We start from the raw sequence: 27,895 nt of genomic DNA, 5'->3' as shown, positions 1-27,895 counted from the left end.
TGTATAATACTTTTTCAAAACCCTTACACATGTCACTTTATCCTTTTCAATGCTAATCTGTATATGCTGTCTCACTGTTACACTGTCCAATAGGACAGCTAACAGTAAGAAAACAGTCAGTGACCATGGATGCAAGAAGCGCATAGTGGGTTTGAACTTGACCTTCTTAATTGAGTGGTCAGAGACCCCTTATTTTCACTCTCATTCGTTTTGATCTACCATCCAAATTGTTTGGGAAATGTGAATAATGTGTGTTCATTGTTTATTAAATTTATTAAAACACATTCCTTAATTATAGTATCAAATCTCCTTGCAGTTCAACATGTCTAAAACTGAACTCCTTCCCCCCACAACTAGCCCCTTCTCTATTCTTTTTTAAGACTTTATATGGCAATAGCACCTACCTAGCTGCCCCAGCCTGACACTTGGGGTTGTCCTTGATTCTTATCCTACTTGTTCTACATCCAATCAATCTTTTTTTTCCCTGTCATTTCTCACTTCTAAATAGCTCTAGACTTGGTCCCATTGCACTAACTTAATTCACTCTCCATCATCTTTGGCTTGGAGTACAACTCCATGCTTCCATCTAATCTGCCTGTCTCCAATCACTCTCCCCTATGATATGCAGGGCAGCCACTGATCTAACATTCACAGAAGAATGCACCACTTGGGTTGTTTAAAACCCTTCAATGGCTTCCCATTGCCCCAAGTTCAAACTCTGCAATGTGGCCTACACAACTCTGTAGCTTCACCTCCTGCTCAATATCCTACAGCACAGTGAAGTTCTTGGTGGTCCTCAAAAGGGCCCTCAAACTTCAAACATTCCCTTCAACCTAAAATCCTCAATGGACATTACTAAGTCTAAGAGGTCTTCTCTGACCTTCCCTTCCACCAAGCCAGGTGAACTTTCTGCTACTTGTCCTCATCGCACCCTCAGCTTTTCACATCAGAACGCTTACCTCACTTTAGTTTCATTGGCCATTTAATTTTCTAGACATCTTGCAGAAGGGGTCCATGTCTCTCTTGCTCACTGTGGTAACTCTGGTGCCTAATACTGATTGTCCGGCACATGGCAAATGCTCAGTAATCACCGATGAATGAATCAACCCAAAATCTAAATGGACCTCATGTTTAATTAAATATAAATGTAATTCAACAAAATTATATCCCCAGCATGTAATTTTACAGCTTCCTTAGGATACTTGGGGTATCTGTTTAATACACTATGCTTTTTTTTTTTTTTTGAGACAGGGTCTGGCTCTGTCACCCAGGCTGGAGTGCAGTGGCATAATCACAGCTCACTCTGCCTCCCAGGCTCAAGCGATCTTCCTACCTCAGCCTCCTGAGTAGGTGGGACTACAGGTGTATGCCACCACATCAGCTAATTTTTCTATCGTTTTTGGTAGAGACAGGGTTTTGCCATGTTTCCCAGGCTGGTCTCAAATTCCTGGACTCAAGTGATCTGCCTGCCTTGGCCTCACAAAGTGCTGGAATTACAGGTGTAAGCCACTGCGCCCAGCCAACATATTATATGTTTTTAAATTACACATTTTAATCTGAATGGTGCCTAGTCATATTTTAAAGCAGATTTCATTACAATTTATAGAATCTAAATATATTCAGGAGAGTATATACTGAATGACCTGGAAGTTTCTCCTCATGTCCCATGTCAAAAACACATAAGATTCCTGGTTTTCCAATTTGCCATTTCAAAAACTAATGCTTGGGGCAGATTTCAAGGAGAGGCTATAACAGTCCTAACAATATTGAGAACTGAATTTTAGTAATCCTTGACTTCCTGCAACTACAGTTTGCTTTCAAATATATGACTTGGCACTAAGAAAAATAAAGCAGTTGTCTTGAAATGATATAGAAGAATGACTTTTATATATATTTTTACTCATCAGATGCATATTGAGCAATGTGCCAAGAACTGTTCTAAGCCTTTGAGAAGTATCAGTGACCAAAAAGAACAGGTCCCTGCATTTATGGCTCACAAAGCATCCTGCTAGTGAGGGCTGAATGAGTAAGTTGTAGGACTGTGTGTGTACAGTGTAACTCCTCTTCTGAAAAAACATTCATATGTCTGCATACAAACAGAAAAGGTGTGTACTAATGTTTGTATGTTCAAGAAAAAAACGATCCAAACATCATACACCAAGGCCTGTCGGGGGGTGGGGTGGTAGAGGAGGGATAGCATTAGGAGAAATACCTAATGTAGATGACCGGTTGATGGGTGCAGCAAACCACCATGGCACGTGTATACCTATGTAACAAACCTGCACATTCTGCACATGTATCCCAGAACTTAAAAGTATAATAAAAAAATTAAATTAAAAAAAGATCCAGATCACTGTAGAGTGTTTTATTTCAACAAATGTACCCTGCTTTTAAAGATACATTTCATGACTCAAAGTTCTGAAAGACTAAACTGAATATTAGTTTTTAAACTGACTGATAAAAAACATTTAAGATACTAATTTTAATCCTTAAAATATATCCCCTATAATCATCATAGTTAGGAAGTAATGAAAATATGGGTTTTATACAAACTCCATGGAGAGGGTCGAGGAATAGATGGGAACTAGACAACTTTTGAGGTTGCTTGTGATCCTAAGAGTTGATGATTTTATAGCTTTGAATATAATCTCAAAGATAATATAATTTACAAATCAATAAAGCTTATTATTATGGGGAAATGTTCACCTCCACTGAAATCAAAGAAATCAAAAAATAAAAACAGTGAATCATAAATGATCATCATGGCATCATTATAATAATAAAAATGTCTAACAATTGAGGACTGAACAAATAATATCCATTATAAGGTAATACAGGCCAGGCATGGTGGCTCACACCTGTAATCCCAGCACTTTGGGAGGCTGAGGCGGGTGGATCACGAGGTCAGGAGATCGAGACCATCCTGGCTAACACAGTGAAACCTCATCTCTACTAAAAATACAAAAAATTAGCTGGGTGTGGTGGCGGGCCCCTGTAGTCCCAGCTACTCGGGAGGCTGAGGCAGGAGAATCGCTTGAACCCAGGAGGTGGAGGTTGCAGTGAGCCAAGATCATGCCACTGCACTCCAGCCTGGGCAACAGAGCGAGACTCCATCTCAAAAAAAAAAGTAATATACAAGCAGCCATTGCACATAATATTGAAAGAGAATACTTACTGATACAGGAAAATGATTATGATGTATGGCTACTTCTTTTTTAAAGCATAACAGCATAACAGTACATACATATATCACTGTCTGAGTGGTAGGACCAATTTTTTCTTTTCTTTCTTGTGCTTCCTATATTCTTGTTAATTGTTGACAAGAAAGTTATATTAAATTTTGCCCACCTACAAAGGTACTTGACATGAATAAAGCAAAAAGCAGCACAAATTTCTAAAGTGCCATTTCTTTGTAAATTATACATTTCCTTTCATCATGTGGCATGCTGCCACGCTACAGCATACACTAAAAATATATTGAGTACATAACACCTTAAATGTCCACTAGTAACATAAGGAATAAAGTTCTTTATATTCTTTAGATATTTTTAGAAAGAAATATTAATGTCAATGATTTTCCCACAGCAAAGTTAATTAAGACACCAGGCAATGTATCAAAAAGACCCTGTTCATCTCTCTACTTGCCTTTAAGTTTTCGACCTTTTCTTCAAACGATTTAAAAGTTGGGGAGTTTCTATGGAGAGAAAAGAAAAACAAATAGTAAATACAAATACTGAAAAAAAAAATCCAACTAGTTTGAAAATATCATTGATTCCTCTTCAACATTATTCTCAATCAGCAAAAGAATAGATATAATTATCTATATCATATATGTGCAGGTACATACCAGTATTTATAATGTAAGATTCTCAATTTCTGATCTAATATTTTAAGAGTATGCATTTGATTCCATGAATAGGGCCAGTCTCAGACATAAGTAATATAGATACGGTCAAGTACGTGTGTGAGGAGAGGTAACGAAGCCAGGTAAAATAGCAATTCTGTCACTTCCCCAACCAACTTGTCATGGTACAAGAAAATGCCACCATTAGATCAGTTTAATTTTGGTTAAGGTACTATGCTCTAAAATCCCTATTTTGATTCACATCTTCCCTGGCAGAATTTCTACATGAACACACATCACCCAAGTGGGACAAGCTTATGAGGTTCAATATCAGGGAGCAGCATAATAGACAGGGAAAGCAGGGACCAAAAAGAAGGGGGAGAAGCATAGAAACGGCTTTGCCTACTTCACAACTCTGTCCCAAAGGATGAGGAGAGCACGCTCAGCCCACAGGACATTCATTCATCCACGTTACATTCACATCTATCCATATTAATTAAGGAGGATCATAGCGCCTTTGTCTCTCACAAAGGCGCTTTGGAAACAGGGTTTCCTATGCCGTTATCCTATCCAACTGACCTTGAATATCCTTCCTACTACCAAGATGAAAAATGCAAAGAAGGAAAAAGGGGTTTCTTCCTTCCCACGGTGGTGATGGCAGAACAGTTAAGCCAACAGCTCTCAAAGTGTGGGCCCCAGACCAGCTGCTGCTGCAGCTATCAGGAAGTCATGAGCAATGCCAATTTTCAGGTCCCACCCCAACTCTACAGGATCAGAGGTTCTAGAGGTGGGGCCCAGCAAGCAGGGGTTTCACAAGCACTCCAAGTGATTTTGATGGACAGTTAAGTTTAAGCCAAGCACAGATCGTTAAAAATCCTCTACCTCTCTAGAGAGGTTAGGTGAGGTAATATCACTTGCAAGTGCTAATGAAAGCAGACAGTAGAATTAAATCATAGTTGGCTCCAAATGTCACAGTGGGATGGGGGAAGTGAAAATGGGAAGGATGAAGAAAAGGAGAATGTAACTAAAGTGAATGCAGACAGAGGTGGCGGGACAAAAGAAGGTTTGTTAACAAGTAGTGCTCACTTTGTGAACAGATTTCAGATAGGAAACAAAGGTTTTACAAAATAAAATAGAAATAATTTTTTTAAAAACAAAATCAAAACATTTAACGGATCTCTTGCACCCATCCCAACATCAGAGGAAGTGCAGCCGAAAATTGATAGTGTTAAACACACAGCTTGTTTCAAGGGGAATTCTAGTTCCCTAATTCAGAACAGTTCAAGTTAAACATCTAAATAAAGAAAAATGAAGCATAAGACCAACTACATTTCATAAAAATATACTTTACCTCATAGCAGGCATGCTAATTGAATGCTGAATGGAACGTATACTAAGAGGCAGCATTAAAAAGAGACAGAAATAAGGTTAGTATAGCAGTGCTTCGACATTATTAAAAGCTGACAAAACTTAGCTTCCCAGGAGCTTTATTCTTTCGGCACCATGAAGAATTACCTACTTTTTGAGGTGGAGGGGATCAAAGTTTTCCAACATAATTTACTTTTATTCAGGAGCCAATTAATTCCCAGGAGTTACTAGAGCTAACAATACCACCTTGCATTTTTATAGCACTTTGGAAACTAAAGTGCTTTCACCTGGAGCTGTAAGGCATCTAGGAGTTAAATGAGTTACCCTAGGTCACAGCAGAATCAAGAATAGAACTTGGGTCTTCTAATTCGATGTTTATCGCCTCCCCTCAAAAATGAAGCATGCACACACACACATACACACATACACACATACACACACAAGCAAGGCCAGGGAAGGGCTCCTGGTAAGACAAGGAGGCAACTGCCCACTCAAGGACAATGCAGTTCACTGACCACTCAGGTTCAAGGTTATCTACTCTTAGCCATCTCCCATAAAGACCACCTCACGAGATGAGAGTGCCTCCATTGCTAGTCTCATAAAATGATTGTATTCTGCTAATATTGTTACTATGCTTATAACAGTTTGACCACTGGCACGACTTTGGTAAATAAACTTTCCTTTGGGTAAAGTGTATAGGTTCAAGGTATTAATTCTCAGTTACATTTAAATATTTTGTGTGCTTATGATTTCCCTTTCTTAAAGGCTCATTTGGTACAAATGATAACGTGTCTTCAATGTAGGTCCTCAAATCTAATTTTGCATTAATATCTGATAATATGGAGAATGATTGTGATATATGTCAAATATGCTGGCAATCTGTGGAATCAAGATTATCAATGAAATATTTAAACATCTCTGTACTTGATGTCTTACATAACAGGAAAAGATACATGTAACTCAGTATTCTCTCTGTCCTACAATGATGGTCAATACCTAGGGTATAAGACTATAATAATCTATTCTGGGAGGAATTTGATAATTCTGGATCTATCAAAGTGTGTTGGTCCCAATCTCTAAATTTACAACACCAGAACTCTAAGTATCACCTGTTCTTCTTCAGACCCTTCTGCTAAAGCTGCCCGGAATAGTCACATTGCCACAAACCACCTTCTACCATAACTGATATGATAGGTGGATCAGTGGAGCACCACCCACCACCGCTAACCTCCCAGTGGCCTACAAATTGTTTGGAATGTATGAAAAATGAAGGAGTGAAGACAATGAAGACTCTTATCCTAGCATATTGTAATTAGGACACTAAGCTGCTGGACACTTAGATGTTGAAGAGGATCTGGTGGGACCAGGTTAAAGCTGACAGAACACAGAGGAAACCAGTTCCCAAAGAAAGAATCGAATATAAGCACAGAGAGAGGTAGAGCAAATGAGGTCAGGAGAGGTGATCATGCAGGGAATCCGGCAGGACAGGAGAGGAATAGGTTTCTTGGTTTCTATAATAGAAGCTACTTCAATTTCCCAGTTGATGGAGCTGGTTTGGGTGGAGCCTGGCCTTGCTTCCTTTTCTCTTCTTGAATTACAAAAAAACTTCGTATTTGTGCAATACATTCTTCTTTTTAGGTGAGCTAAAAGTTACATAGCTTTCTGTTCCTAATAATCAAAACTCTTCATTAGGACATTCATTTTGGCAGAAATCGCTGAAAAAGAAGGTGAGTAATGGCCAAATATGTGACAAATTCCTTGTCCAGGGGATCCACACATTGAATTTGGGAGTGTCAACAAAATGTGGAAACAGGTGGATAAGTAAGTGCAAATTTCAGAATTTCACAACTAATTCTAGTCACTGTCCCTAAGAACCCATGTAAAATATCACTTCCTCCAGCAGTGGATCAATTGGGCTCTATACCACTTTACCTAGCAAGTACCTACTAAATATGTTTCAGTGGTAATATATAATGAAAGGCAAGGAAGTGACTAGACTGTTTATTTCGTGAAAAAAAAAATCACTGAAATGAATTTGGTGTTGAGCACTTTTCTGTATGCATTATATCACACTTGAAGATAAATATACCCATTAAACAGAATAAAATCAGTTAATAGAGTCAAAGTCAAGGTCTCTCTGCTTTTAGGGTAGCTATTTTAGTAGGAAGAAAAGGAACATACATCAGCTTCAATTCTATCTGGTTGCTGGATGCTCCCCATAATCCATAGTTAGATGAAATTCAATTTTGTTGGTAACTAGTTGTAATCTAACTACAGGGTGGCTGTTCTTTCATTTCTGGATTCTCTATGGCAATTTACACGAAGCTTCAACTTGCTCATCATTTTCAGTTTCATTCAAGCTTAAATGTAATATGGAAACCTTCAAAAGTAAACAGTCATGTTGCTGCGGGACCAGAATCATCTCTAATAGATAGGTTGTAAGAATCGGTTACCATCCATAAGGCACATTTTGTTAAAAATGTTGCATCTTATTTGTAACCCTCAAATACATTAATCTGTAATCAAACTAGGAATGCAAACCTGGGCTCCTCAAAACACTGAAAAAAAAAATCAGGATAATCTGATTCTCACTAAGTACTTTTCAATCTCACACTGCATTTACTCTTACTTTGAAAAAGTCGTTTTTTTTAAAACAGCTGAATTGATTTTTAAAAAATATTCCTTGTTTCTAACAGTTATCTGATGCTTTCATCCTTAATAATAATAAGAGAGGAGGGGGTAGAGGGAGGAGAAGGAAGGAAGTAGCAGCAGCGGGAGGAGGAGAAGGAAAAATTAATGGCTAACATGTTGGAATGCTTACTATATACCATGTATGCTTTTCACAGCTATCGATGTAATATTATTCCACTTTGCCCTCACACAATCTTTTGATGTTGGTGATCACAGCAGCTATTGTTCAAAGTGCTGGACAGTGCCCAGAGGGGCACTGTCTTAAACCACCACTGCTCTGGGGATGCCCAGGAGGACAGTGCAGGCTCCAGGACTAGACGTGCTCGGTTCCAGTCCTGACGATCAGCCACTTATACCTGCTGTGCAACCTTGGGGAAGTCACTTAATCTCTCTATGGCTCAGTTTCCTCATCTGTAATATCAAAAACAATAGCATCTGCTTCTGAGGTACTATTATCTCTCTGGGCTTATAAATGTTAATTGTTATTATAATACATGCTTTAATTGAAACATGAATTAGCATCTACTGTATATTATACTTTCACATATGCATAGAAAATATGCAAACAGGAGGGGAAATATAAGCATATCACGTTGAAGCTTTTAAATTTCACATTGAAGCTTTCAAATTTCAGCATTATTTTGGTTTTTGGCTCCACCCCTATGGTCTACAGCAATGCCTGGCACATAGTTAGCACTCAATAAATACTTTTGAGTGAAAGAATGAATGAATAAATGAATAAACAATTTTGATAACTAAAATTGGGAATATGGGCATGAAACATAGAAAAGTTCATTAAAGTGTTTCGAATTTTAATCAAAAGATATTCTTTTTCTGACACAAGGAAAGAGATCATTTCTTTTCCCATTAAGTGGGGGAAGTTTTCAGCAAAAGGGAATTGTCTAGCAGGACTTTAATGAGCCCAAAACAAATAAATATCTACAGGGGCACATGAAGAAACACACATTTAAAAAGGAGAAATTTTCTTTGGAAATAAAGGCAAAATTAATTAGCACTTCCTCTTAAATATACCAAAAATATTAGACAAATGTGTCTACTGAATATTATAGTATGCTTTTAATAACACTAAAATTTTATGTTTAAACCTGGCACTGACTGCAATGAGAAGGTTCTTTTAAAGTTTCCCTCAAAAAGCTAAAGGCATGAGTCAATACTTTCACATAGGCATAGAAAATATGCAAACAGGAGGGGAAATATAAGCATACCACCTGAGGGAAAAGCAGGCTGCCCCAGAGGGCCTCCCAGGACAGCACTCATGACCACATCCTCCTTGGCCTTGCTACCACCGCACCTCATTCTCAGGACATCAAAAGCAGCTCTCTCTCTCTCTCTCTTCTCTATTTCCTTATACATCTCCCTCCCCTCAACCAAGGCATAAGGCAAATATCTAAATCCCAAGTGCTGATTTATCAACTGACTATGTAAAATAAAAACTGTTGCTGAGTCTAACACATTCAGGTTGGCAAAACTGCTGCATTTTCTCCTTCTATATCCATAGTTACATTAGGGAGTAAAATCGCTGGCATAAGTTTGCCAGGTAAAATGGACCTAGAACAAATAGTGAGTGAGATTAAGGACTAACCACCTATTTCATAGCACTTAGCAAAAGGAGCCTACTGTATCCATCTCCATGGGAGAAAAGGACTTATTGCTAGGATTGTAACACTCAAATCTACAGCCTAAGCTCCCTTTCCTTGGATAGTTCTTGAGGGAACGTGGCCAATATTTGCTTCTGTGACTCACATAATCTAAAAGATGTAGGTTTTCTTTATATATGTCAACACATTAAATCAGAACACAATCAGGACTTCTTGGCCTTGAAATTATTTTTTTAAAATGTCTTTACCTAACCTGTGATTTGCAAGAATTACAAAGTTTAACTTTCAAAAGATAATCTCATTTCTCTCATTTCCAAATTTTAATCAAAAGCCTTACTTTAACCCCTACATACTGATGGGCAATTAAATATTCATAAAAACTTAATATTTATTAAAAACAAGACTCAAAATGGTACAGCATAATCTCAATTATATTTTTTAAATAAAATGGACAAAGTGACTGTGAAAGGAGCTAGAAAAGAGTTGCAAAACATAATTTGTTGCTGATGAATTAATAAGACAGCACACACTGAGCCATATCTAGGTATGGCTTTAAGGTATAGAAAGGTATTCTTTAAAGGTATAGAAAAGTCTAGTGATATGTACTGAAGAAACATCGTCCTCAAAAGCCCTTACTTTTATATCTTACATTGATGTTTGCATCACATCTAACTTATAACCAGTACTGATGAGGCTCTTCCATTCTTAACTTATCCCAAGTCCCCACTCTTCCCCTACTCCACTCTAAGATTTTAAGCTTCATTCTAATAAAAGCCATGCATTCTTTATGGTTATGCCCATGGAACCTGTCCACAGTAGACACTCTAATGTTAGCAGAATGGGTGATGTGACTGGCCCTGTATTCAGTTACTTACAGCACTTTTTAACTGAATGCCAACAATACACAATCACCTATCATTGGTTACTTGATTTTTTTAAGCATAATTTTAGCTTTAAATAGTTCAACATTTAGAGTTTATATATCCCTATAATTTACTCTGACTTCCAGGGGTAAGTGTCACCAAGATAGGAGCTATAAGTACCTGTCTGCTTACTTAAAAAGGCGAGCAGCCAGACTACCATGAGTGATTTCTTACGAAAATAATCTGCATCCATAGGAACAGAGATGAAGACTACTATATTATCCTCCCTGCTTATACTCTAAAGACTTTCCTCCACCTTAGTTTCCTCCAACAACTAATTAGATAATCATGGAGCCTGCCTGGGAAAGAGAGAGGTTTGCTCAGCATCACAAAGTCTCTTTCTATAAGGCATGGTTTGAGCTAACATCTTTTTAATGCACTTTTTTAAGCTTAATATTCTTTTCCCTTTTTCAAACCATGAAATTGTCTTGTGTACATAAAGAATATAACAAGTGTAAAGAAATAATAAAATCATAAAAACTATAAGCTAGTAAAACAAGTATGAAAAAGTGCAGAGTAGTGGCAGATTTTACCTTATGTATATTTTACCACAATAAAAAAAAAAGTAGAGTAACCAATAGAAGACAGAAGACTAACATCAGGAGGCAGTACATATGCAGTCTGTTACAATTGCGTAATGAAACCCAGGTGAAGAATTCCAACATCCTTACAAAAGTACCAAAGAAACAAAAGCATCAAAAACAAAGTCAGACATTAAAAGGGAGGAATTTTGCATGCCATGGTAAAGCTGCTTCTTTTTACCAAAGAAAAAAGTAAAAAAGAAATGTCAAAATCATTTCCATATCCCTTGAACCACAGTGTCAAATACTTCTTTTCATTTATCAATTACCCATGGTATACAAGAAACCCTCCCTTGAAATTAGGAATGCACTAGAGAAAAAGATACTCCAAATGCAAGAAAATTATGTACTGGACAAACACGATCATCCAACGTAGCACGGTAATCTAATCTTAGCACACTTTTCTTATACAACTGCTGGACTGCAGTGATGGTTCAAACTCTCCTTACCTAAAGGAATGTGAAAAGGCTTGCAATCTGTAAGAAGCCAGAGTAAGCATTAAAAAAGAAAGAAGTTCTGATAAATCTAAAACAATTAAATAACCTAAGTTTTAAACGTATAATGTTTTCCCCGGGCTCTAAACTGCTACACAATTCAGTCAGCATAGAGAAAATGAACACCTAATAGATATATACATAATTGTCAAAAGAGTTCAAGAAAGCTGTATTTATTACATTATGCTTAGACAATGACAGTCTAAATATAATGAGCGAGGAATTTAGTTCTTTTGATATAAAGTATGACACATAAATTGACCAAACCTATTCAACCAAGAAATTCTGGTTGTAAGATACACTTTCCCCACAAATGCAAAACACAAAGCCATGCAATCTGAGCATTTTTTTTAAAACACAAATCTTGCATGCCAACAGAAGCACAGCTGACTTAAACCATATTTGTCATTTTCATCACTATCCTAATCCACATGAGTGAAGAGGGGGCACAAAAGCACTGTGAAGTGGTTTTATAAAAATGGCAAGGAAAACTCTGCAGACTAATCTAAATGCAAAAAAAAAAAAAAACAACTCAAAATCAAGATTTTGGCCTAAGCATGAATGTAGTTACAGCTTACCAGTTAGAATAAAACAGTGCACAAATGAGCATGTTGTAATCACACCATGGTATAAAATGTCACATATAGAACGTGAAGCCAAATCTGAATCGAAGCGTGCACTTCAATGCTCCTGTAGTCATCCTTAGTAACACACCAGGCTCGGCCCACAATCATAAATTTGCAACCAAAGACATACTTACCCTGCATGATCATGAAGAACTAAAAAGACACAGAAGTTCACAACCAGAATTTTTCAACAACCTTAAATGATCATCAGATGATCATTTGATGTTAGAATGCTAGGCCTAGAAGACCTTAGGTGAGCCTTCCAGGTACTGGTTTGAAGGAGTGCCCTCCCTCACTCTAACAGGAGTAGCTAGCATCAACTAGAGCCAAGGTCAGGAAACAGATGCAACAACAATAACATTTTAATTTGCGTCAGCTACTTAATGTGCAAGGAAAAATGAGGACATACTTTACGTCTTCCAACTTTTTGGTGATGACTGAGCCAACAGACGAAAAAGCAGCTGAGGCCTTCTGTCCAGCCTGGGACAAGGTTTCAGATGTCTTCTTGTAACTATATTAAATTATAAACACAGAGAGCAAAGAAGGGTCAGCTGATCTTTTCTAATATCAATTGTTTCAAGTGCAGCGGTCACCACCTGCTGGAGAACTCTCAAAAAGAGAAAACATTTTTCAGAACTTCTAAAATCCTTCATAACCAGCAGGGCGGCATCACCACATCTTCAGATGCTCAACCCTAAGCTCAGGCACAATCTTCTGCAGGGCCCTAGTCCAGCCAGAAAGACAGAAGCCTATAAAGGCAGGGCCAAAGAAGTCAAGGTAAGGGCTAAAAATAATCATCAAACAAAGACGAAAATAAGCAAGGGCCTGAAAGAACTCATACCTCTTGTTCTTTTCTCACATAATCCAAACAAAACAAAAATGAAATCAAATTCCTCAGATGCCTTTGTCAACTTGATTTCCTAAAAAAGGGCCGGAAGCAATTAGTAGTTGGCATAAGTAGGACCCATTTGTATTTTATTATCCAAATACATTTTATGGGCATACTTTTAAAAAAATTTTGCATGTCTTTAGAGCTACCAAATAAGGACTTGATGGACTTTCAAAAAGTATGTAAAATATGCAATGCTTAAAATTATTATAGTGTGATATCTGCTATCACGCAAAGCTATAATTTACCACCTCCTTCCCAGCTACCTGGAGATTAGAGAAGGGAAAAGCAAAAACAAAAAAATGACGACGACAACAACAACAAAAACAAAATAATATCGTACCTACCAAAACAATTCCCATATTATGGGAAAGAATGCACAGGCATTTTTACTTACCCTATCAAGATCAAATACCAATAAAAAACATGGCTCATGGTAATATTGTTGAAAAAATAGCTTCCTGTATGTTTTCCCACTGCCAACTTAGATGGGTAGAAAACGGACCAAAAGACTGGGGACTCAAGTACTGTCATGTTAAATGCAGTTGGCCTCACTTCTGATAGTTAAATTGTAAAACAACTTCTATGCTCACCAGCTCTGCAGATGGCTCTCAATACAGGAGACAGAGCAGTTCGGTTTCTGCTGCTAGAAGCTTGCTCCTCCTTGTGCCGGGAAACAAAACTGCATTATGATAATGCTATATCATAGCATGTGTGGTCAAAAAGACAAAAAGCCTAAGGGATTGACCTCTGCCAAGATCATATATCTGAGACTATGACCTGAGAATCTTATGATACATACAGAGCAAGGTTAAAAAAATAAATTAATAATAATAATAGAAAGTGGCTCCAGACCTGAGTTTGAATCCCCACTCCACATTTTGAGAGGTTTGTGACATGAAAACTTAATTTGTCTGAACCTGTTTCCTTATCCAGGGTTATCTTGCCACCCATTCTTACTGAGTTATTCTGAGGACTAAAGGGACACAATGTACCTATTTGTGGCAAGTAAATACATAACACTTATGGAACTTGAATTTTATTTCTCCAGCTGGCTAGCTTTCTATTCCTTAGAATAAGTGGTCTGGAAAAACTGAAGTTACAAAAAAGGCAGGCACACTTGAAAATTAGAAAAAAAGTGCACCGTGTCATCCAAAGAAAAGCTGCTGAAGCATCCTCATCCTCTTTTTCTTCCCCTCCCCAGATAAAAGGCACAACAGTGTCCTTTACATTCCCAAGGAAAATGTATGATCAAGGGAACATACGCAGATGTTGCTGTCATGTCTTGCCACCCTTTGGCAATGTTCTGTTTTAGTTCCTGTAGAGAATTGATTCCAAGTTTCCGCTTGATCTCTGCTAGATGCTTCTCTTTTGCTGCTAACACTTGAGACAGAGTCTGGATTTCTTCTTCTACCTATAAGGAAGGAGTTTGGGGTAGGAATATAGCAAAAGTCATTCAGTAAGTTAAGATTATTACCACAGAACTACATCCAAAATTACAGTCATTAAACATTTTTTTGAATCATTTATCTTTCTCTCTAAAAGCAGTGTATAATGTTGTTGAGTAAACTGGTTACTTGCTGATCTCTCCTGTAGAGCTTCTCTCTCCTCCTCCATGGGAACTCTTTATAATCCCATCTTAAGCTGTTTTGGGCCTTCTCCTCTCTCCCTATACTTCCTTACTCAGCTATCTCATGTAGGTTTAGGACTCAAATTTCTACACAGATAATACTTAATAAAGCACTCTAACATCCACTCTCCTGATCTGTGGGTCTGCCTTTCCAGCCTAGACATTTCTGTTTGAATGCCTACAAAACTTGTATTTTTATACTAAATCAAAATAATCTCCATCCCCTACCAAAACACACACAACCAAGTCAAACCCAAATCCAACCTCCTTGCATATTTGATATGAGTATATATACTGGATACATATACTCAGTCCCTGTGTCTGGCAAAGTCACGGCCATAATAAATCAAACCGCCTCCTCTTGAGAGCCCTGCTCTCAAGGATTTCATGTGAACCCCTTGATGCTGACTGCCCAGACTTGACTAGGTGGTTAGAGGTGGGCCCTGACCCCACGGACAGCCACCCATCAAGAGCCAGTGGATGAGCCCAGTGTGAAAAGAGGTGCTCAACTATTCAGTCTCTCTCACTCAGGAATCTAGTTTGAGAAGTGAGATGACATTGCGAGTAGAAGCTGAAAAAACTTGAAGAAGCCTTGAGGTATAGGTGGGCTACAGTGAGATTATGAAAGGTATGGAAAGCTTAAATACGCTTGAGGAATCTAAAACTGTAAGCAGAAGCTATGAAGAAAAGGAAAAAATGGACAGAGTAGAACAAAAGGCTAATCCAGGAAAACAGGGAAAATGGTGGACTCTCTATTTCAGAAACAGGGAAAAGGGTGGACTGTCTATTTCAGAAAGAAATAGACACCATGTGGAAGAGACTTCAGGTCCCAGGAAATTGAAAATCTAGGTCCCTAAAGTATATCCATTAACATTCAAGACCCTCAGAGAAATGCATCTCCTGGCTTGTTGCAAAGCCATATTCTCAGCCCTGACCTGCACGGTATTTCTATGATTTCAAAGACAACATGCCCTTTAAAAATAACATAGAGTATTGCTCAGTCAAATGTTTTCAGAGATGTTTAAATCTTTAGAGAACACAAAACAAAATTAGTGCAACGGAGAAAAGGATAAATCAAATGTGATGCAGCTGCCAAGAAAAAAAAAAAAAGAAGAAGAAGAACCTACAACACCACTCTCAGACAAGATTAACTGGAACGGAGGTCCCTCAGAACAAATAAATAATCCCCTGTGCTTGTCAGAGTCACAAGTACTGGACCCAGTTTTTTAAGTCACATTTTAAGATGTACATTGACAAAGTGAAATACGAGAAGAAAAGGACAAAAAAGAGGAAGGAATAAGGTTCAAAATTAAGTAAATTAAATGATTTGCCCAAAGTCATCAAACAAATAATGTAGGAAGCAGAATTCCTATCTAGGTTTTCTGAATGCACGTCTCAGTTTACTGGCTGAATTCTCATGTACACTCTCTTAAGCTTCCCACTTCCTCTGCCTCTACTTCAAACTCCAAAGCTTCAGACACTTCTAAGAATAGACTTAAATGGTAAGTTTCCCACCCCTTAGCACTTCTCTGAGGTACTCACTTCCTCTAATGAAAGCTGCAAAGACAAACCACTCTAAATCTTTCTGAACAATGCACAACACAGTATGTTCCCCACCTTTGTTGGTTAGCCTGTGCTGCTAACACACCTAGCCCAGCACATCATGGCTGCGATTCCTTAATTCAATATATACATGTAAAATAGAGTGACCTTAAAAGCATAAAGAGCATGATTAAGAATCTCTGATGTGTCTTATCACTATATACAAAGATCAACTCAAAATGGACTAAGGACCCAAAACCATAAAACTACTAGAAGAAAACATAGGAGAAACACTTCAGGGCATGGGTCTAGACAAAGATTTTACTGCTAAGACCTCAGAAACACAGGCAACAAAAACAAAAATAGACAAATGGGACTAAATTCAAGGAAATCATCAACAGTGAAGAGATAACCTGTAGAATGGGACAGAACATTTGCAAACTATCCATCTGACAAGGGACTAATATCCAAAATATATAAGGAACTCAATTCAACAGCAAAACAAACAAGCAATCCCATTTAAAAAGTGGGCAAAGGATCTAAATAGACATTTCTCAGAAGAGACATATAAATGGACAACAAATATATTAAAAATGCTCAACATCATTAATCATCAGGGAAATGCAAATCAAAATCAAAATGAGGTATCACCTCACACCTGTTATTATGCCTGTTATCAAAAAACCAAAAAATAACAGATGCTGGCAAGGATCCAGAGAAAAGGAAACTCTTATACACCGTTGGTGGGAATATAAATTAGTACAGCCACTATGAAAAACAGTACGGAGGTTTCTCAGAAAAACTTAAAATAGAAATACCATACAATCCAGCAATCCCACTACTGGGTTATTTATCCAAAGGAAAGGAAATCAGTGTATCAAAGGGATACCTACACCCCCATGTTTATTGCAGCAATATTTACAATACCCAAGTGTCCATCAGCAGGTGAATGGATAAAGAAAATGTGGTATACACAATGGAATACAATTCTGCCATAAAAACGAATGAAATCCTGTAATTTGCAACAACATGGATGAGCCTAGAGAACAATACGTTAAGCACAATAAATCAGGCACAGAAAGATAAATACTGCATGTTCTTACTCACATGTGGAAGCCAAGAAAAAAATTTGAACCTATCTAAGTAGAGAGTAAAATTGTGGGTGTTAGAGGTTGTTGGGAAAGGCACGATGCCGAGAGGTTGTGCTTCAAACGACACTGTCGTGAAAGTAAAAGTCAACCAACAGAATGGGAAAAATATTGGCAAATTACATACCTAATAAGAGTTTAGTATCTACTTACAACTCCATAAAAAGACAATCCAATTAGAAAATGGGCAAAGGACTTAAATAGACATTTCTCCCAAGATATACAAATGACCAATAAGCACATGAAAAGATGCTTAACACCATTCATTAGTAATTTGAGAAATGCAAATCAAAACCACAAGGAGATACCACTTCATACCCATCAGGATGATTATAATAATAAAAAAAAGACATTAATAAGTGTTGGCAAGGATGTGGAGAAATTGGAACCCTCAGACACAGCTGGTGAGAATGTAAAATGAAGTTTGGCAGCAAAGCAGTTTGACAGCTCCTCAAAAAGTTAAACACAGAGCTACCATATGACCCAGCAACTCCACTCTTAGGTATATATAACAAAGAGAATTGAAAACACATCCAGGCTGGGTGCAATGGCTCACGGCTGTAATCCCAGCACTTTGGGAGGCCAAGGTGGACGGATCACTTGAGGTCAGGGGTTTGAGACCAGCCTGGCTAACATGGTGAAACCCCATACTACTAAAACACAAAAATTAGCCAGGCATGGTGGCGGCGTGCCTATAATCCCAGCTACTCAGAAGGCTGAGGCAGGAGAATCGCTTGAACCCGGGAGGCAGAGGTTGCAGTGAGCTGAGATCATGCTACTACACTCCAGCCTGGGCAACAGAGCAAGACTCTGTCTCAAAAAACAAACAAGCAACAATAAAAAAAAAAAATACATCCATACAAAAAGCTGTATACAATTGCTTACGGCGGCATTATTCATAACAGTCCTAAAGTTCAGCCACTGTGGAACGCAATTTGGATACTTCTCAAAGAACTTAATACAGAGCTATCATTCAATGGTAGCAATCCCATTACTGGGTATAGAAATTGTTCTACCAAAAAAACACCTGCACTCATATGTTTATTGCATCACTATTCACAATAGCAAAGACATGAAATCAACCCAGGTGCCCACTGTCCAATGTGGTACATATACATCATGGAATACTATGCAGCCCCTAAAAAGTACAAAATCATGTCCTTTGCTGCAACGTGGATACAGCTGGAGGCCATCTTCCTAATCAAATTAACACAAAAATGGAAAACCAAATACCACATGTTCTGACTTATAAGTGGGAGCTAAACACTGGGTATACACGGACACAAAGATGGGAACACTAAACACTGGGGATTCCAGAAGTGGAGAGGGAAGAGTTGGGGAAAGAGCTGAAAAACCATGTTCACTACCTGGGCAACAGGATCATTAGAAGCCCAAACCTCAACAACATGAGGTATTACCATGTAACAAACCCGCACATGTACCCCCTGAATCTAAAATTTTTTAAATAAAAAATTTAAGTTTAAAAATGTTTTAAAAGGGACTATAAAGAAAATGAAAAGGAAAATCCACAGAATGGGAGAAAATATTTACAAATCATATAGCTGGTAACTTCATTTGTTAAATAAAGACTATGTTTCCTCTTCCATTAATCATAATAGCACCTGCCCCATAAGACTGTTGTAATAATTAATGAAATAATGCACGTAAGGAGCTCAGCTTAACACCTCCTACACAGCATGTAGTCTGTAGACATTAGGTGCTATTACTATTATTTTTATTTTGTTGATAATAAAACAATACTGAGAACTGCCAAGGATTTGAAAAAAATGCTCTTTCAAAACACTGTAAGAAATATTCTGGACAGCATTTTGGCCATGTTACTATATACTCTTAAAAACCATTAGACCCAGGCATAATGCTACTTCCAGGACTTTATCCTAAAGCACTAATTAAAGAAGTGCATAAAGACTTACATGAAGGTATTTTCATCAAACTATTATTCATAATAGCAAAAAATGGAAACAATCCAAATGTTTGTAAATAATATAAATTTAAAATGAGCTTGTAGAAATTCAAAATGGACTATGCAGCAATTTAAAATGAGGTTGCACAAGAGTATATTGGCACAAAAATGTTTTTGAAAATCAGTTAAGTGGGCAAAAGTTATCTGTATTCTAATGCCCTATACAAATATAAAAATATATGGCTGGGCATGGTGGCCCATGCCTGTAATCCCAGGACTTTGGGAGGCCAAGGCAGGTGGATCACCTGAGTTCAGGAGTTCAAGACCAGCCTGGCCTACATGACAAAACCCCATCTCTGCTAAAAATACAGAAATTAGCTGGGCATGGTGGCACGTGCCTGTAGTCCCAGCTACTCAGGAGGCTGAGGCAGGAGAATCACTTGAACCTGGGAGGCAGAGGTTGCAGTAAGTCAAGATTATGCCACCACACTCCAGCCTGGGCAACAACAGAGTGAAACTCTGTCTCAAAAAAAAAAAAAAAAACCAACTACACAAACGGTTTATCACCCATCTGCCTTATCCATTCTATCCCCACCTTGTTTATAAAACTTTGGGTAAAAAAATGAGTAGTACAAACAGACAGAAGATCATAGAGATGACTTGAACAATACCATCTATCAACTGGACCTAACACATATATGTACAAACAGATCACCCCGAAATAGTAGAAATACACTATTCTCAAATGCACATGAAACATTCTCCAGGACAGAGTATATGTTAGGCAACAAAACAAGTCTCAATAAACTTAAAGTCATACAAAGCACCTTTTCCAACCACCACCACGAAACTGGAAATCAAACACAAGAGGAAAACCAGAAAATTCACAACTATGTAATAATCAAACCACACACTTTTAAACAACCAATGGGCCAAAAAAGAAGTCACAAAGGAAATTAGAAAACACCTTGAAATGAAGGAAAACAAAAACAATGTATTAAAACTTATGGGATGCAGTTGAAGCACTGTCAGTAAGAAATGTATAGCTATAAATGCCTACATTAAAAAAAATCTCAATAACCTAGCTCTACACCTTAAGGAATTAGAGAAAAATTTTAAAAATAGCAAACTACACCCAAAGCTAAGAGAAGGAAGGGAATAAGGAAGAGATTAGATATCAGAGTAAAGATAAAATGGACAAGAGGAAACAATAGAGAGAATGAATAAAAGCAAAAAATCATTCTTTAAGAAGATCAACAGTGCATTAAGAGTTAAAAAAAAGAAAAAGACGGCCAGGCGCAGTGGCTCATGCCTGTAATCCCAGCACTTTGGGAGGCCAAGGCGGGCAGATCACCTGAGGTGAGGAGTTGGAGACCAGTCTGGCCAACACACCGAAACCCCGTCTCTACCAAAAATACAAAAATTAGCCAGGAGTGGTGGCGCATGCCTGTAATCCCAGCTATTCGGGAGGCTGAGGCAGGAGAATCATTTGAACCTGGGAGGCAGAGGTTGCAGTGAGCCGAGATTGCACCATTGCACTCCAGCCTGGGCAACAGAGTAAGGCTCCATCTCAAAACAAACAAACAAAAAAGAAGTTCAAGACCAGCCTGGCCAACATGATGAAACCTCGTCTCTACTAAAAATACAAAAATTAATCGGGCGTGGTGGTGCACGCCTGTAGTCCCAGCTACCAGGGAGGCTGAGGTACGAGAATTTCTTGAACCCTGGAGGCAGAGGCTGCAGTGTGCCAAGACTGCTGCCACTGCACTCCAGCCCCACCTGGGTGACAGAGCAAGACTCCATCTCAAAAAAAAAAAAAAAAAAAAAAAAGATAAAGAAAAAGATGAGCGAAATTGACAAACCTATAGCTAGACTGACAGGCAAAAAAGAGAGAAGACATAAATAACCAAAATCAAATGAAAGTGGGGACATTAATACTAACCTTACAGAAACAGAAAGGATTATAAAAGAATACTATGAGCAATTGTACACCAACATACTAGATAGTCTAGAGTAAATGGACAAATTCATAGAAATATACAAATGACTAAACTGACCCAACAAAATAGAGGAAATATGAACAAGTAAAGAGACTGAACAAGTATCAAAAGTTTCCCAGAGAAAAGTCTAAAAGTAGATAGCTTCAATGGTTAATTCTACCAAACATTTAAAGAATGGACAAACCTTTTCAAACTCTTCTAAAAAACAGAAGATGGTAGAACACTTTCCAACTCATCTAAGAAGCCAGCATTACCCTATTTACCAAAGCCAGGGAAAGATATCACAAGAAAACAGCAGCCCGTATCTCCTATGAATATCCAGCAGCATACTAAAAGGATTATAAAACATGACCAAGTGGATATATATCCTAGGAATGCAAGGATGATTCAACACATGAAAATCAATCAGTGTCATATACCACATTAATATAATAAAGGGGAAAAAACACAATCATTTCAATAGGTGAAAAAAAAAGCATTTCATAAAAATCCAATACTCTTTCATGAAAAAAACAATCCACTAAAACTGGAATAAAAGAGAACTTCCTCAACGCAAGTGCATTTGTGAAAAAAATGACAGCTAATATCATACTTATGGTCAAAGACTGAAAGCTTTCACCATGAGATCAGAAAAAAAGACAGGGATACCCATTTTTACCATTTTTACACAATATTGTACTGAAGAGTTTAGCCAAAGCAGTTAGACAAGAAAAATAAATTAAAGGCATTCAAATTGGAAAGGAAAAGTAAAACGATGTTCAATCACAGATGACATGATTTCATATGTAGAAAATCCTAAAGAATCCACAAAAAAGGCCAGGCGCAGTGGCTCATGCCTGTAATCCCAGCACTTTGGGAGGCCCAGGCGGGCGGATCACCTGAGGTCGGGAGTTCGCAACCAGCCTGACCAATATGGAGAAACCCCATCTCTACTAAAAATACAAAATTAGCAGGGCGTAGTGGCACATTCTGTAATACCAGCTACTCGGGAGGCTGAGGCAGGACAATCGCTTGAACCTGGGAGGCAGAGGTTGCAGTGAGCCAAGATCATGCCATTGCGTTCCAGCCTGGGCAACAAGAGTGAAACTCCATCCCCCACCCCACCCCCCCAAAAAAATAATAAGAATCCACAAAAAAATCTATTCAAGAGTGGGTGTGGTGGCTTACGCCTGTAATCCCAGCACTTTGAGAAGCCTTGGCAGGAGGATCACTTCAGTCCAGAAACATAGCAAGACTCCATCTCTATTGAAAAATAAAAAAAATTAACCAGGTGGATGGGGGCAAGTGCCTGTAGTCCTAGCTACTCAGGAGGCTGAGGCAGGAGGATCACTTGAGCTGGGAGGTCAAGGCTGCCCCGAGCCATGATCACATCACTGCACTCTAGCATGGGTGACAGAGTGATACATGTCTCAAAAAAATTTTTTTAAATATATTTGAGCTCATAAATTCAACAAAGCTGCAAAATATAAGATCAAGATATAATATTCAGTTATGTTTCTATATAATAGCAATAAACAACCTGAAAAGAAAATTTTTTTAAAAATCCATTTACAATCACATCAAAAAGAATAAAACACTCAGGAATAAATATAACTAAGGAAGTATAAGACTTGTACATAGAAAAATGTTTTGTACATTGCTAAAATAAATTAAGAACTAAATAAATGGAAAGACATGTCATGTTCCTGGACTGGAAGACTTAATACTGTTAAGATGGCAATACTCACCAAGTCAATCTATAAACTGAATGCGAGCCCTATCAAAATGCCAATAGCATTGTTGTGTAGGTGGAAAAGCAGATTCTGAAATTCATATGGAATTGCAAGGAATCTTGGATAACAATTTTTAAAAAGAAGAAAAAGGTAAAGAACTCATACTTCTGGATTTCAAACTTACTACAAAGCTATAGTAATCAAAATAGTGTGATACTGTCAAAAGAAAAGACATACAGATGAATGTAACTGAATTCAGAGTCCAGAAATAAACCCATACATCTATGGTTAACTGATTTTTTTTTTTTTTTAACAAGGATGCCACGAGCATTCACTGGGGAAAACTAGCCACATGCAAAAGAATGAAGTTAGATCCCTACCAAAACCACATACACTAATTAACTCAAAATGGATCAAGGGCTTAAATCTTAAGAGCCAATACTATAAAAGTCTTAGATGAAAACATAGGGGTAAATCTTCATGATCTGGGATTTAGAAATGGATTCTTAGATATAACACCAAAAGCACAAACCAAACCCACAATGAGATATCACTTCACGCCCACTAGGATTACTATAATCAAAAACACAGAAAATAACAAATGTTGCCAGGGATGTGGAGAAATTGCTGATGGGAATATTAAATGGTGTCAATACTGTGAAAACAGTTTGGTGGTTCCCAAAAAAACGTGAAACATGGGCCAGGAACGGTGGCTCACACTTGTTATCCCAGCACTTTGGGAGGCCAAGGTGGGAGGATCACTTGAGGCCAGGAGTTTAAAACCAGCTTGGGCAACATAGCAAAATCTCATCTCTATGAAAAATAAAAATTAAAAAATTTGCTAGGTATAATGGTGTGTACCTGGAGTCCCAGCTACTCAGGAGGCTGAGGCAGGAGGATTGCTTGGCCCAGGAGTTCAACATTATAGTGAGCTATAATCATGCCACTGCACAATCACCAACCCACACAACAGAGCGAGACCTTGTCTCTTAAAAAAAAAGTTAAAAATTTTTTAAAACATTAAACATGGAACTACCACATGATGAAGCAATTCCATATCTAGGCATATATGAAAAAGAACTGAAACTAGGTACTCAAGCAAGTATTTGTTCATAAAATGTTCCTAACTCACTACCCACCATAGTCAAAAGGTGAAAATCACCCAAATGTCTATGAATGGATGAATGGATAAACAAAATACAGTAGATACACATAATGGAATATTATTCAGTCATTAAACAGAATGAAGCACAGACACGTGCTACACCATGAATCAACCTCAAAAACATGAAGGGAAAGAACGCAAATACATAAGGTTACATATTGTATGATTCCATTTATATGAAATAACCAGAAGATAGTTAAATCTATAGAGTCACAGAGCAAATTAGGTACTGCCAGGGGCTGAAGGAGGGGAGTCAGGAATGAATGCTTAATGAGTACAGGGATCTCTCTGGAGGTGAAGAAAATGTGTGGAACTTGAAAGGGGTGACAGCTGCACAACACTGTGAATGTTACATGTTACTGAATTATACTCGTTAATTTTTTGCCTGTAATCCCAGCACGTTGGGAGACTAAGGCAGGTGGATCACTTAAGGTCAGGAGTTCGAAACCAGCCTGGCCAACATGGCGAAATCCATCTCTACTAGAAATACAAAAATTAGCTGAGCACAGTGGCACACGCCTGTAATCCCAGCTACTCAGGAGGCTGAGGCAGGAGAATCGCTTGAACTCAGGAGCTAGAGGTTGCAATGGGCCAAGATTGTGCCACTGCACTCCAGCCTGGGCAACAGAGCAAGACTCCATCTCGAAAAATAAAATATAATAAAATGGTTAATTTTTATGTTAAATGAATTTCATGGAAGAAGTTAGGAAGGAAAAAAAGTAAGAAGGGAGGGAAAGGAGAGGAGGAATGGGGGGGAATGGGGGAGGGAGGGCGGAAGGGGGAGGGAGGGAGGGAGGAAAGAGAGAAAAGAGAAGAGAGAAGGGGAAGGAGGAGGGAAGGGAGGGAGGGGAAGGAAGGAAGAGAAGGGAGAGAAGGAAGGGAGAGAGGGGAAGGAAGGAAGGGAAAGAGGGGAGGGAAGGCAGGGTAGGGGAGGGAAGGGAGGGGATGGAAGGAGGGAACTAGAAGGAAGGAAAGGCGTAAGGAAGTTGGAAAGTGGCCATCTCTGCAACACAGCCAAGGGTAGAACAAAGTCATTGATGCACTGAAGAGCAAGTGTATCAGACATCAGTGAAGTCCCTTAGAAGACATTCACTACTACTCCTCTCATTCATTTCCTGCTTCACACTCTACTTTTCACATCTATTTTACCCATATATACTTTTTTCTCATATAAAAACGAACCGATGTCACCCTCTTCTATCTCCTCTCCCCTACTCAAGACCTGCTGGAGAAGTAAACACATGTGCTTTCTCTCCACTGGGACTAACTATAAACATATCACCATGTACTTTAGAATCACAAATGACAGTACATTTTAAGTGCAAAAATAAAGTTGCAAAAGGAATGGTTCTTTACCTTTGCAAGTTCTCTTCTTAGCTCTTCCTGTTCCTCTTCCGAGAGGGTCTCTGTGGCACTGATCGTGGCAGCAACATCTTCTCCTTCCTCAGGGACTGGGTCTGTTCTCAGCAGACCTGGTTGGGGATTTAAACAATTTTTTAAAGTGCAAAATCTAAGTAAAATCCTTATTTAAGCTCCTCCACTGTCCTAGCCAGAATAAAGCCAATTAGAGTAGATCCACACATCTCATCTCTGGACATTCAAATGACCTGGCTTTCTCAGCAAAAGACAAAAGAAAATCTGAGCTGACCACTGGAAACCACCAAGCAGACTCTGCCAAAATATGAATTTAGAAAATATAGCATTCTCTTAGCTTCTATTCATAGTCTCAGTCACAATATAGTTATGGCAGAAGAGTGAAGGGCCCAAAATGAGATCTTGCCGAGACTTTAAATTGCTGCAAAAGTAAATCAGTATAAATTAGATGAAAGATTTTAGCTCCTTCCCAGTAACCCAGGGCAGGAGTTTGCATATCTCTTCAGCTTGCTGTGGTAATCAAAGCCAACATTTCATAAACTCAGTAAAGGAGTAACCACTGAATGAACTAAATGTCCTAAGTAAATTTTATTCTGTTTCTTTCCATTAGTGGAGGCAGAAAACATCTTGTAAGTTTTTGTTGTTGTTGTTGTTTGTTTGTTTGTTTTAGGAGGTAGAGACAGGGTGTCACTATGTTGCCCAAGCTGGTCTTGAACTCCTGGCTTCAAGCCATGCTCCTGCCTCTGCCTCCCAAAGTTCTTGGATTATAGGCGTGAGCCACTGCCACTTCTTATAGCTTAAAAAATAATAATAATTTTATATATATCATCATATATATGCTGATATATATGATTTTATATATATATATATCATCCAGATACCCTTATAAAAGAATACTAAGGTATATGTTCAGAGACATGACCAACAGCCACATAGAGACATTCCACACTACTGAAGACCAATCACGCCGCACCCATTCCCCTTGGAACAGAGCCTGTCAGGAAGAATGACTGGAGAGTGACCAGGAGGCAGCTGCCCCTCAGATCTCCCCTCTTTTCCTGCCCAACCCTCACCCACAGGCTAAGATGAGGCCAGAAAGGCACCCCAACCTTGGGTGCAAAATTGAAGAGGCCACTAAAACACTCAATATAAATATCTTAATGGAATATTTTTTAAAAATCAAATTCAAAGAACCCATGATGAATAAAAATGCCAAAATTTTAAATTGAAGGATCGGTATTGCTGATACTTCGTCTCAAACTCCAAAATGGCTCTGCATGAACAGCACTATTGGTAATCTCATCTTTATTTAAAATTGCGATATTTTATTCATGATTTTCTTTTACATTAATTTTTAAAAATATTGTATTTGCATATTATTTGACAACTAAGCTTTTTGTCACCCCCTTCCTGGCCTCAGCTGCCTTACCCTAGGCTTCAGTTCAGTTTACAGGTTTGGGATTACAAAGTCTCCTCTGGCAACGTATTTTTTTTTTTCTTTTTTGCAAAGAAACCAAGGGAAGGTTTACTCCTCTGCCTGCTCTTCCTGCCAGTGAGCATCACAGCCACTGCAGTTGTTCCCTGCTACCCCCCAGGACCATTTCTGAGAAGTGCCAGTTCAGCCACAGCAGTAATGTGGCATCCTGCCCAACGCAAGGCGCCAGGGAGCAGACACAGAAGAAAAAGGAAGGAGAATAACCACACTGTGGAACAAGCAGCCAGCGTCACAGCAAACATTAGACAATTACATGAATCAATGAGATGATGCTTATGTACATGGTGTACAAGTTACAAAGGCACTTGGTACAGGCTCTACTGTACACTCACTGATTAATAGTAGTTAATAATTATAATAATAATCATTAGCATGGCAGCACCAAAATAGTGCCTACCTGGAAAGTACAGAACTGTTAAAGGCATAAAAGTAATACAAAAAATTCAAAAACCACAAATCGGAATGGCAAAAAATATGATTAAGCTCTTGACTGCATATAAAATATTTAATAGGTACAATCAGCAGGTAGAAAAGCTCAATGCATAATTGCATCTGCAGGTCTTCCTCTAAAATATCTGTGAACAGACTGCCCAAACAATATTTCTATAATAGAAATCTGACTGTATCACTCTTCAGCTTAAAATCCTTTGGTGGTTCCTTACTGTTTTCAAAGCAAAGTGTGACCCCTGAGGTTGGCACATAGCCCTTACTGGACCCGTCTCCTGCTAGCTGGCATTGGCACCTCTTACTCCAACTCCTGCCAAATCACACCGTGAACAAGGTGCTGTACTATGTACTGTCAGAAACCATTTCCCAGCATCTGTGTGTGCTTGTAAATCTATCCTCTGTCAGATTATGTGAAGAAAGTTG

General features: G+C 38.4%; 1 protein-coding gene across 6 annotated transcripts in view; it reads right to left on the bottom strand.

Moving 5' to 3' along the window:
- TPD52 (tumor protein D52) overlaps nucleotides 1-27,895 on the bottom strand; it is a 135,577-nt gene that overhangs the window by 3,425 nt on the left and 104,257 nt on the right. For 2 of the 6 annotated variants that reach the window (XM_003269476.4, XM_003269479.4), the window contains exons 2-7: nucleotides 25,513-25,628; nucleotides 14,301-14,449; nucleotides 12,556-12,657; nucleotides 11,476-11,502; nucleotides 5,196-5,237; nucleotides 3,646-3,694 (exon numbers count right to left, since the gene is read on the bottom strand). In XM_003269476.4, coding sequence (XP_003269524.1) covers nucleotides 3,646-3,694; nucleotides 5,196-5,237; nucleotides 11,476-11,502; nucleotides 12,556-12,657; nucleotides 14,301-14,449; nucleotides 25,513-25,628 — 485 coding nt within the window. The remainder of the gene's footprint in view (nucleotides 1-3,645; nucleotides 3,695-5,195; nucleotides 5,238-11,475; nucleotides 11,503-12,555; nucleotides 12,658-14,300; nucleotides 14,450-25,512; nucleotides 25,629-27,895) is intronic. The other 4 variants (XM_030795403.1, XM_004090754.3, XM_003269477.4 and 1 more) reach the window with 2 other exon arrangements.

The sequence above is a fragment of the Nomascus leucogenys genome, chromosome 16 (assembly GCF_006542625.1).
Source record: "Nomascus leucogenys isolate Asia chromosome 16, Asia_NLE_v1, whole genome shotgun sequence".
Classification (NCBI taxonomy): Eukaryota; Metazoa; Chordata; class Mammalia; order Primates; family Hylobatidae; genus Nomascus; species Nomascus leucogenys.
The sequence above is the reverse complement of the archived record's forward strand: the minus strand, read 5'-3'. Positions and strand labels throughout refer to the sequence as shown.